The following is a 12,372-nucleotide window of genomic DNA, read 5'->3' as shown; positions in this document are numbered from 1 at the left end:
GTATTTCATAGAAAAAATATTTATGTCAGTAAATACATTTTTTTACTAGTTAAAATTCTACAGTATGTGAATCTGATAGCAATTGTGTATTCATGCTATGTTTAAAAGTACAATTAGCCTCATATCCACAGCTGTGCAACCCATAGATATGGAGGACCACCTATGGGACTTGAGCATCCATGGATTTTGATATCCACAACAGGTGCTAGAACCAACCCTGCACAGTAACCGAGGGACAGCTGTGTATATTCATAGGAGAAGCAGTTGACCAGAAAACGAAGTGCAGTCTGGTAGAGAAAAGAACTAAACTAAGAGACACATGTTGAAAGTTCAGTTACTGATTTCCTAAAAGACCTTTCATAACAGTTGGAGGCAAGTCTGTGATCTCTTAAGTCATTGCTCTCCACAGGGAAGTGAAAGTGATTCCTGGCTTCTTACTTCTCACTGGCTATTTTGAATCAAAAAGAAGGTTTTAAGTGTTTTCTCCCCTGCCAAGGGGCTATAAAAATGTCACCAAAATTTCTCCTGTAATTATACCTTATTTTTCCAAAGAGATATTTTTGAAACAAGTTGGTTTTTGTTGCTTCTAAATATGTTAAAACAGACAAAAACATGATTTAAAAGGATAACCAGTGAAAGTATCAAGTTGTGAGGAAGTGATTTGCCGAGGCCACATTCTGCTCTTGCATGTACCCATCTCTGGACTTCCTTTTGGATGGAGTTCTGTGCCTACTCAAGTCAAAACCTGGCCTTAAATGGCTACAGTGTGTACTCAGTGTGTCTGCATAGCTCCCCTTTAGAACCATGAGTTTAGCATTTGCTTGTTGAAAGGAGCCTATGCCCTAAGCAACTTCCATAATCAGGAGATAGGATTGAAATTGATAGCTCATCTTTCCATTCTTTTCTTTAGGACAAAGAAGACTATCTTTAGTGGGTAATTTTTTCCATGATTCACTGGTTTGTGGTTTCGTTTTTTAAATCCAACACTAATATATTGATGATACTAGTCCAGATTTTTTAAATGGTTTGAATCTGTGTACAAATATATTGATTACTTGTCTTTACTTTGGTAAAGACAATGATAAGAATCTTGGGACAATAGGCTTTTGGAAACAGAAATGCTAACTCATCCTAAAGGTTAATTGTTCTTAAAAAGCAGTGTGTTTATATCCTTGTTAATGTTTCACCATGGGTATGTTATACTTTTTTTTTTTTAGTAAATGACATATTAATACAGTTACATGTTTAATGTTTTCATTTAGTATCTTTGTCACCACTTGTTAGTGAACCATTTTATTTTGAGAGAACTCTTCTACAGTGAAAACTGAAGTAAAAGAGAAATCTTTCTAAAATTATCTCCTCAGGAGGTTATTAATGCCGATATCATAATAGTTTATCAAGCCTAAGATCATCATTGAGATAAATGACATAATAGAAATCTAATTTAAACCAAGTACAGTAGTATCTTAATGGTATCATTGCATTAAACTGAAATGTTAAGTTTTTTCTTTTCTTACCCCTTGAGAAGTTCTTTAATTATCTTGTTAAAATTTTTTTAATTAACCTAATACAAGATAGAGAAGATACTTTTATAGTTTTAAAACAGTGTTAAAATTATATCTCTTCTATGTATCTATTAAATAATAAGGAATAGGAGAGTAATTTGTAACAGTTGATGTAATAGAAAAATTATAGTTTCTATTATTTTGATATTATCAGTTACAAGAGAAGAAAAACTAAATAATAAACAATTCAGAAGATAAAAACGGTTTTGTTCATCTTTGAAGATCTAACTTGTTAGTCAACATTTAAAAATAAATTTCAAGTTAAATACAAATGGCTTAAGAAGTTCTTAAATAGGTAGAATGTAAACTTTCTAAAGGTATCTTTTCAGTGATTTAAATTATGTTTAAATTAGTTTTTAGTAGTAATTATAATTAAAAGGGACACCTAAAATTTTAGGAAGATAACTTTTCAATGAATTAAAATTAAGTAATTATGAGTAAAATTTTAATTTGGTTTTGACTTGCTGTGAAAATGCTGGGTCACAGATACTAATAAGAGTAGGAAGTCAGATTGAATGTGTTTTGCATAAGGAAATTGTGCAGTCAATATATAGTCATGGAGATTCAGGGGAATTCTCTCTTTTTCAATCACTTGACTCAAGTCTTTAACATCTACTTAGTTCAAATAATTTAAAATAATGTTAAAATGCCAGTAAAGTACTTTTTCTTTGTGATAAGGTCTTTTTGTAGGTCTGCCTTTTTTGATCTGTAGGTTTACTTTGATATCCTCAAAGGCGTGAAATTCTCCCCCCAAGACTGATACTTTGGTGTTTTGTTTTCCCTTTGTATTCTACAGATGTACTTAATGAAAAGGCAGGAAAACGAAATTTAGTAATTATTTTTTAAATTGCTTGTTTTTTTTTCCTTCTGCAGCTGAGATAGACACAGATACATATATTATTTAAGCCCATTAACATATATATTTACATAATTACTTCCTCATATTTGTAATTTAAAATTGATATCCCTGAAACATTTTTTCATTGTTTCTCCACTAAATTAAGAAATCTTGTTGATTCCAAAGGGAGTCTTGAATGCAAGACTGAATTCAGTCCTGACTGGAAGATTCATTCAATAAATGTTTATTAATTACCTATTATATAATAAGCACTGCTAGGTACTGAGAATCCAGCAATGAGCAAAGACCCTACCCTCTTGAAGCTATAGTCTAGCAGGAATTATTTAAAGATATTTAAAAGTTTACCAGCATATTGTTGCTTGTTGGTGATAATATACACTTTTTATGAGCCTCAAATGGGGCACTACTTGTAACTCTGTATTCTTTATTGACTACTAAAATATGTATGTGTGTGTGTGTATATATATATAGCATTAGGCTTTGCTCTGGAATTGGTGAACTTAGTAGAGTGACACCTTAAGGCCACCAGAAGGTACTATTCAGGATGGCCAGCTAGTAGCTCCAGCACATCCCTCCTTGCTTGCCACTTTAATGTCCAGCCTTATTTTTTCGTTTTCCCTTGAGCTTCGGGTAGCCAAGGCTGGGAAGATTCACATGTCTCTGGTGTGGCAAGTTACTAGTTCATACTTGGGATTTTGCCTTGAAGTTTGGCAGGAATAGTGACAGTTGACACATTGTTTTCTATTTTTTAAATATTTCTAGATTAGAGTTATATCCTTTAATTTTTTGTTTCATTCTGTAATTTCCTTCTTTGCCTTTCAAATTAACTTCTAATTTGGGTTTAGAATGTTTCACAAGATGACCTCTACAATTGATCTAATAAATATTAGAGAGAGATTTTAGAGAAAAGAAATGCCAGATGACCCTAAAAGAGCTCCAGTTCCTGCATTAAACCTGTTCCCTCAGCTTTACCCTTCCATCTACCCATCTCCTAATAATTAGTATTTTATACATACCTTTCATTCTACGTGTTCACAAAGCCAGTTTAAGTTTCTTAGTAGTTCAGCTTGTTTTTCTAAAATGGTTTTAAAGCTCCACTCATATAATGTTCTGTCAGATGGAGTATACAATTATTTAGTACAGTGGAGATTCCTTTCAGGAGCTTTCAGTGAATACAAGAGTGTTAATGCATTTAAAGTCTAAATCTACAACTTCATTCTGATAAATTTTCACTGTATTAAATTATTTACTTGAACTCTGTTTTCTTCAAAAAACAAAACTTGAAAATACAGTCTTTAAGTACATCAGCTCAATAAACTTAAAAAAAATCATTTAAAAGTGTGGGGGAGGCTTACAGATGTAGATATTTTTACCTGAATATTTGCATAAAACAGTACATTAAAAGACTAGTAAAGTTTTTTCTCTCATAATTTTTCAAACAATAGCTGACCAACTAAACATATGTTGCATCTCTCGTTACTTGATGCTCATGGTTCTTTGCATGTGTCTTTTAAACTAGAGCTTTAACTTCCTCTTGTGCATGGTTTGTGCAAATTGCAGTTTATTAACTTGTCTTTGTCTTTGATGCTTGCAACCTAATCCATCACAGCTACACTGCCTCGAAAAGAAAGTGCTGTCAAACAGGAAACAGAGAGTGAGTATGCTTAGTGTATTAGTAGGTATTCTCAATGCATGTTTGTTTAATGTCTAGAAATTAGTTATTTTTCTTGAAAAAAGTTACACCAAAAATACTGATTTCTCTGACTTGCCAGGTATTGGTGAAAGAAAAGCAACATGACGGTAGTGGTATGACTACATCCAAGAAATACATAATATAGTTAAAAATATTTGGTGGGTAGTCAGAAATTTATGAAAAGTCTTAACCATTATACTTTTGTTTTCAGGCTCTGTTTAGAAACTATAAAAATTCTTGTACATATGGTCAGATTTTGCATAATGAAACCAAAGTTTATCTCTAATTGTCCTTATACCTTTTTATTACTTATTATATCATTTGTCCCTCCTGACCATGAGCAGATAATACAGGTTAGCTGAGAAATATTCAAGAAGAATAAAATGTTTTTATTGTTTAAATTTAATTCTAGTAAAAATATCACATTTTCTTGTAAATGTAATCTTTTAATACTTTTATGTATGTAGGATATTGTCCAGACATATTGTTCTCATTTTTCCCCAAGTGTACGATAGATACCTTTGTTTATACCTAAACTCACATGTCCCATATTAATATAGTTAACGATGGAGGAAACCTACACAAGCCTCTTAGGTAGCCTCATCCACCAGAGGGGAGACAGCAGAAGCAAGAAGAACTACAGTCCTACAGCCTGTGAAACAAAAACCACATTCACAGAAAGATAGACAAGATGAAAAAGGCAGAGGGCTATGTACCAGATAAAGGAACAAGATAAAAGACCAGAAAAACAACTAAATGAAGTAGAGAGAAGAAACCTTCCAAAAAAAGAATTCAGAATAATGACAGTGAAGATAATCCAGGACCTCGGGAAAAAAATGGAGGCAAAGATCGAGAAGATGCAAGAAATGTTTAACAGGCCTTCCCTGGTGGCGCAGTGGTTGAGAGTCTGCCTGCCGATGCAGGGGACACGGGTTCGTGCCCCAGTCTGGGAAGATCCCACATGCCGCGGAGTGGCTGGGCCTGTGAGCCATGGCCGCTGAGCCTGTGCGTCCAGAGCCTGTGCTCCGCAACGGGAGAGGCCACAACAGTGAGAAGCCCGCGTACTGAAAAAAAAAAAAAAAAAAAAAAAACACTTTAACAAAGATGTAGAAGAATTAAAGAACAAACAAACAGAGATGAACAATACAATAACTGAAATGAAAACTACACTAGAAGGAATCAATAGCAGAATAACTGAGGCAGAAGAACAGATAAGTGACCTGGAAGACAGAATGGTGGAATTCACTGCTGCAGAACAGAATAAAGAAAAAAGAATGAAAAGAAATGAAGACAGCCTAAGAGACCTGTGGGACAACATTAAACACAACAACATTCGCATTACAGGGGTTCCAGAAGGAGAAGAGAGAGAGAAAGGACCCAAGAAAATATTTGAAGAGATTATAGTCGAAAACTTCCCTAACATGGGAAAGGAAATGGCCAACCCAAGTCCAGGAAACGCAGCGAGTCCCATACAGGATACACCCAAGGAGAAACATGCTGAGACACATAGTAATCAAATGGGCAAAAATTAAAGAAAAAGAAAAATTATTGAAAGCAGCAAGGGAAAAATGACAACATACAAGGGAACTCCCATAAAGTTAACAGCTGATTTCTCAGCAGAAACTCTACAAGCCAGAAGGGAGTGGCATGACATACTTAAATTGATGAAAGGGAAGAACCTACAATCAAGATTACTCTACCCGGCAAGTATCTCATTCAGATTCGATGGAGAAATCAAAAGCTTTACAGACACACAAAAGCTAAGAGAATTCAACACCACCAAACCAGCTATATAGCAAATGCTAAAGGAACTTCTCTTAGTGGGAAACACAAGAGAAGAAAAGGACCTACAAAAACAAACCCAAAACAATTAAGAAACTGGTCATAGAAACATACATATCGATAATTACCTTAAATGTGAATGGATTAAATGCTCCAACGAAAAGACACAGGCTTGCTAAATGGATACAAAAACAAGACCCATATATATGCTGTCTACAAGAGACCCACTTCAGACCTAGGGACACATACAGACTGAAAGTGAGGGGATGGAAAAAGATATTCCATGCAAATGGAAATCAAAAGAAAGCTGGAGTAGCAATACTCATATCAGATGAAATAGACTTTAAAAATAAAGAATGTTACAAGAGACAAGGAAGGACACTACATAATGATCAAGGGATGAATCCAAGAAGAAGATATAACAATTACATATGCACCCAGCACAGGAGCACCTCGATACATAAGGCAACTACTAACAGCTATAAAAGAGGAAATCGACAGTAACACAATAATAGTGGGGGACTTTAACACCTCACTTACACCAATGGACAGATCATCCAAAATGAAAATAGATAGGGAAACAGAAGCTTTAAATGACACAATAGATCAGATAGATATAATTGATATTTATAGGACATTCCATCTGAAAACAGCAGATTACACTTTCTTCTCAAGTGCATATGGAACATTCTCCAGGGTAGGTCACATCTTGGGTCACAAATCAAACCTCAGTAAATTTAAGAAAATTGAAATCATCAAGCATCTTTTCTGACCACAACGCTATGAGATTAGAAATGAATTACAGGGGAAAAAAAGTGAAAAACACAAACACATGGAGGCTAGACACTAAGTTACTAAATAACCAAGAGATCACTGAAGAAATCAAAGAGGCAATCAAAAAATACCTAGAGACAAATGACAATGAAAACACGACGATCCAAAACCTATGGGATTCAGCAAAAGCAGTTCTAAGGGGAAAGTTTATAGCTATACAGGCATACCTCAAGAAACAAGAAAAATCTCAAACAATGTAACCTTAAACCTAAAGGAACTGGAGAAAGAAGAGCAAACAAAACTCAAAGTTACCAGAAGGAAAGAAATCATAAAGATCAGAGCAGTAATAAATAAAATAGAAACAAAGAAAACAATGGCAAAGATCAGTAAAACTAGAAGCTGGTTCTTTGAGAAGATAAAATTGATAAACCATTAGCCAGACTCATCAAGAAAAAGAGGGAGAGGACTCAAATCAAATAAAATTAGAAATTAAAAAGGAGAAGTTACAACAGACACCGCAGAAATACAAAGCATCCTAAGAGACTACTACCAGCAACTCTGTGCCAATAAACTGGACAACCTGGAAGAAATGGACAAATTCTTAGAAAGGTATAACCTTCCAAGACTGAACCAGGAAGAAGTAGAAAATATGAACAGACCAATCACAAGTAATGGAATTGAAACTGTGATTAAAAATCTTCCAACAAACAAAAGTCCAGGACCAGATGGCTTCACAGGTGAATTCTGTCAAACATTTAGAGAAGAGCTAACATCCATCCTTCTCAAACTCTTCCAAAAATTGCAGAGGAAGGAACACTCCCAAACTCATTCTGTGAGGCCACCATCACCCTGATACGAAAACCAGACAAAGATACTACAAAAAAAGGAAAATTACAAACCAATATCACTGATGAATTTAAATGCAAAAATCCTCAACAAAATACTAGGAAACAGAATCCAGCAACACATTAAAAGGATCATACACCATGATCAAGTGGGATTTATCCCAGGGATACAAGGATTCTTCAATATACGCAAATCAATGTGATACACCATATTAACAAATTGAAGAATAAAAACCATATGATCAGTAGATGCAGAAAAAGCTTTTGACAAAGTTCAACACCCATTTATGATAAAAACTCTCCAGAAAGTGGGCCTAGAGGGAACCTACGTCAACATAGTAAAGGCCATATACGACAAACCCACAACAAACATCATTCTCAATGGTGAAAAACTGAAAGCATTTCCTCTAAGATCAGGAACAAGACAAGGATCTCCACTCTCACCGCTATTATTTAACATAGTTTTGGAAGTCCTAACCATGACAATCAGAGAAGAAAAAGAAATAAAAGGAATACAAATTGGAAAAGAAGAAGTAAAACTGTCACTGTTTGCAGATGACATGATACTGTACATAGAGAATCCTAAAGATGCCACCAGAAAACTACCAGAGCTAATCAATGAATTTGGTAAAGTTGCAGGATACAAAATTAATGCCCAGAAATCTCTTGCATTCCTATACACTAATGATGAAAAATCTGAAAGAGAAAGTAAGGAAACATTCCCATTTACCATTGCAACACAAAGAATAAAATACCTAGGAATAAACCTTCCTAGGGAGGCAAAAGACCTGTATGCAGAAAACTATAAGACACTGATGAAAGAAATTAAGGATGATACCAACAGATGGAGAGATATACTATGTTCTTGGATTGGAAGAATCAATATTGTGAAAATGACTATACTACCCAAAGCAATCTACAGATTCAGCGCAATCCCTATCAAATTACCAATTTCATTTTTTATGGAACTAAAACAAAAAAGTCTTAAAATTTGTATGGAGACACAAAAGACCCCGAATAGCCAAAGCAGTCTTGAGGGCAAAAACCGGAGCTGGAGGAATCAGACTCCTTGACTTCAGACTATACTACAAAGCTACAGTAAACAAGACAATATGATACTGGCACAAAAACAGAAATATAGAGCAATGGCACAGGATAGAAAGCCCAGAGATCAACCCATGCACTATGGTCAACTCATCAATGACAAAGGAGGCAGGGATATGCAATGAAGGGAAGACAGTCTCTTCAATAAGTGGTACTGGGAAAACTGGACAGCTACATGTAAAAGAATGAAGTTAGAATACTCCCTAACACCATACACAAAAATAAACTCAAAATAGATTAAAGACCTAAACCTAAGACCAGACACTATAAAACTCTTAGAGGAAAACATAGGAAGAAGACTCCTTGACATAAATCACAGCAAGATCTTTTTTGATCCACCTCCTAGAGTAATGGAAATAAAAACATAAACAAATGGCACCTAATGAAACTTCAGAGCTTTTGCACAGCAAAGGAAACCATAATCAAGACCAAAAGGCAACCCTCAGAATGGGAGAAAATATTTGCAAACAAATCAACAGACAAAGGATTAAACTCCAAAATATATAAACAGCTCATGCAGCTCAATATTAAAAAAACAAACAACCCAGTCCAAAAATGGGCAGAAGACCTATATAGACATTTCTCCAAAGAAGACATACAGCTGGCCAAGAAGCACATGAAAAGCTGCTCAGCATCACTAATCATTAGGGAAATTCAAATCAAAAGTACAATGAGTTATCACCTCACACCAGTTAGAATGGGCATCGTCAGAAAATCTACAAACAACAAATGCTGGAGCAGGTGTGGAGAAAAGGGAACCCTCTTGCACTGTTGGTGGGAATGTAAACTGATAGAGCCACTATGGAGAATAGTATGGAGGTTCCTTAAAAAACTAAAAATAGAATTACCATATGATCCAACAATCCCACTACTGGGCATATACCCAGAGAAAACCATAATTCAAAAAGACACATGCACCCCAATGTTCATTGCAGCACTATTTACAATAGCCAGGTCATGGAAGCAACCTAAATGCCCATCAACAGACGAATGGATGAAGAAGATGTGGTACATATATTCCAATGGAATATTACTCAGCCATAAAAAGGAACGAAATTGGGTCATTTGTTGAGACGTGGATGGATCTAGAGACTGTCATACAGAGTGAAGTAAGTCAGAAAGAGAGAAACAAATATAGTATATTAATACATATATGTGGAACCTAGAAAAATGGTACAAATGAACTGGTTTGCAGGGCAGCAGTTGAGACACAGATGTAGAGAACAAACATATGGACACCAAGGGGGGAAAGCTGCAGCAGGGCGGGGATGGTGGTGTCATGAATTGGGCGATTGGGATTGACATGTATACCCTGATGTGTATAAAATGGATGACTAATAAGAACCTGCTGTATAAAAAAATTAAATTAAAAAATTAAAATATATATCTGTAGTTAATGATGTATGTATTATATTTTAGTTGTATTTTAAATATAACAAATTTTCAGGGTGTTGTTTTTTTCTCTTCATTTTGTTTAGTTTTTAAAGAACTTTAATCAGTTCACTTACTGTAAAAGCAGAGTTTCTGGGTTCAGGACTGTGTTAAGTTGAATCGTGTGTAATTGACTTTTTTGGTAGGGCAAGAATAATTTGATATGGTTCCACCTAATGTGTTTATTTGATGTGGAGGTGAGTAATATTGGGATATGGCAGGTTTTTTTGGAAATATAACTGTCATGTTAACTAGTACACTAGGGGATCAGTGACTTTCATCCATAGTCATGTCGTTTGAGTGGGAAAGAAATCCTCATCTACTTTAGTCTAGAGAAATCATCAGGCAGCTTAATCTTTATGGTGAGACTGGGCAGGGCATAATGTGATCTGTAAGATCTTGTTCAGTCCTGTTCTATGATTCTGTATAGTCTCACTACTCTTTACAGTATGTTTAGGAATAGGACACAAATGTTAATGAAAGAGAAGGACAGCCTACAGTCTGTCCCGTGTGGTAGATTTGTGCCCTAACTAGTATGAGCCTCAGAAGACCAAGACAGTAGAAGATAGCCCTGATTTATGCTATGGATCTTTTATTCATGAAAGTCACAACTTTTAAAGTTTTATTATTTCTTAGGTCTTCATGGAAGTTCCGGGAAATTAACTGGATCTACTTCTAGTCTAAATAAACTCAGTGTTCAGAGTTCAGGGAATCGCAGATCTCAGTCATCTTCCTTGTTGGATATGGGAAACATGTCAGCCTCTGATCTCGATGTTGCCGACAGAACCAAATTTGATAAGGTAAAATAAAATAACAAGTACTTGTTAAACATTACTATTAGTTTTCTAGCATCAGTTTGTTATTCCTTTCATTGTGTTCAAAGATTTGGGCTCCGTTGGGTCTTTTAATTAACCATATCTTACTTTACAGTTCTGAATCTGAAAAAAATATTGTCAAATGTCAACTGTGATTTATCAATTAAATGATGTAACAGTTTTATTAAACAGTTTTATTAAAGTTTGTCATAAATCATAAAGTGCTTGCAATCATAGATCCAGTTACTTGAGCAACTACAGAGCAAAGAGGAAATAGCTTTTATGAAGCTAAACTGTTCTCTGCAATGCATTAAATAAGTTTAAAAAGTTTATCTCGTAAAGCAATTATACTCCAATAAAGATGTTAAAAAATAAAAGTTTATCTCTGTGTTCCTCTTTCCAGATTTTGAGTAAATAATCGTTGTGAGTTTTATTTTAAGTATGTTCTGGCCCTGTTATGCCTTGATAATACTGTATTGTCCTTTCAATCTTGAAAGCGTTTGTTTTGGGGATTCTATTGAGATTATAGATGAAGTATCCCTGGTCCCTGCAGAAAAGTAATTAAATGTGGAATGTTATTTTAAGCATTTTGGTTCAGTTCTTTGTAGGATCATTTTGGTTTTCTTCAGATCTTTGAACAGGTACTAAGTGAACTGGAGCCCCTGTGTCTGGCAGAACAGGACTTCATAAGTAAATTTTTCAAACTACAGCAACATCAAAGCATGCCTGGAACTATGGTATGGCTCACATTTATTTATTGGCTAGTATTTTTGACCTGTAGCATAATTAGCCTAATTAATATATTGCCACAATTTCAATATTAGAACAGAAAAAGACGAAATTTATAATTAAGGATTTTTTTTAACACATTTTGTCATACAAGATACTAAAAACAGTGATAGAGTTTGGGCATCTAATCTAATATTCCAGACTCTTTTAGGCCTGAACATTGTCTAAATTAGTAAGGGGGAAAATGTCTGAATTTACTTTGCAAAAAACTTGGGTTTTTTTTTTTGGCCGTGCTGTGTGGCATGCGGGATCTTCCCTGAACAGGGATGGAACCCAGGCCCCATGCAGTGGAAGCACAGAGTCCTAACCACTGGACTGCTAGGCAGTTCCCACAAAAAACACTATTTAAAAAACAGTTTTAGTAATCATCAAGAAAAAATAGAATTAAAAAAATAAAAAAGATGTTTGCGTATATAACCATGGTTTTTATAAAAAAGAAAGTAAGAAAAAAAATGGGGAGGCCTCAAATCTGAATCTTTTTCTTATGGCTTTGTTACTAACTAGCTGTGAGTCCTTAAAGCAATTATTTAATCCCTGTTTTTCCTCATCTATGCAATAGGTATAATAGTACCTATTCATCATGTCTCTCTGATGGCATAAGTGTAAGAAAGTAAAATGAGAGATTTGTAAGAATATTTTGAAGAACTTAAAAGCACAGTGCAAATTGAGTGATTTTTTTTTTAGATTAAGGTCATCTTAAAAAAGAGAACCAACA

At 34.7% G+C, this 12,372-nt stretch overlaps 1 protein-coding gene across 2 annotated transcripts in view; it reads left to right on the top strand.

Annotated features, from left to right (window-relative positions):
• EXOC1 (exocyst complex component 1) overlaps positions 1 to 12,372 on the top strand; it is a 64,818-nt gene that overhangs the window by 39,949 nt on the left and 12,497 nt on the right. For both annotated transcript variants that reach the window (XM_060109412.1, XM_060109421.1), the window contains exons 11-12: positions 10,690 to 10,853; positions 11,498 to 11,605. In XM_060109412.1, coding sequence (XP_059965395.1) covers positions 10,690 to 10,853; positions 11,498 to 11,605 — 272 coding nt within the window. The remainder of the gene's footprint in view (positions 1 to 10,689; positions 10,854 to 11,497; positions 11,606 to 12,372) is intronic.

Source organism: Mesoplodon densirostris, chromosome 1, assembly GCF_025265405.1.
Source record: "Mesoplodon densirostris isolate mMesDen1 chromosome 1, mMesDen1 primary haplotype, whole genome shotgun sequence".
Taxonomy (NCBI): Eukaryota; Metazoa; Chordata; class Mammalia; order Artiodactyla; family Ziphiidae; genus Mesoplodon; species Mesoplodon densirostris.
The sequence above is the reverse complement of the archived record's forward strand: the minus strand, read 5'-3'. Positions and strand labels throughout refer to the sequence as shown.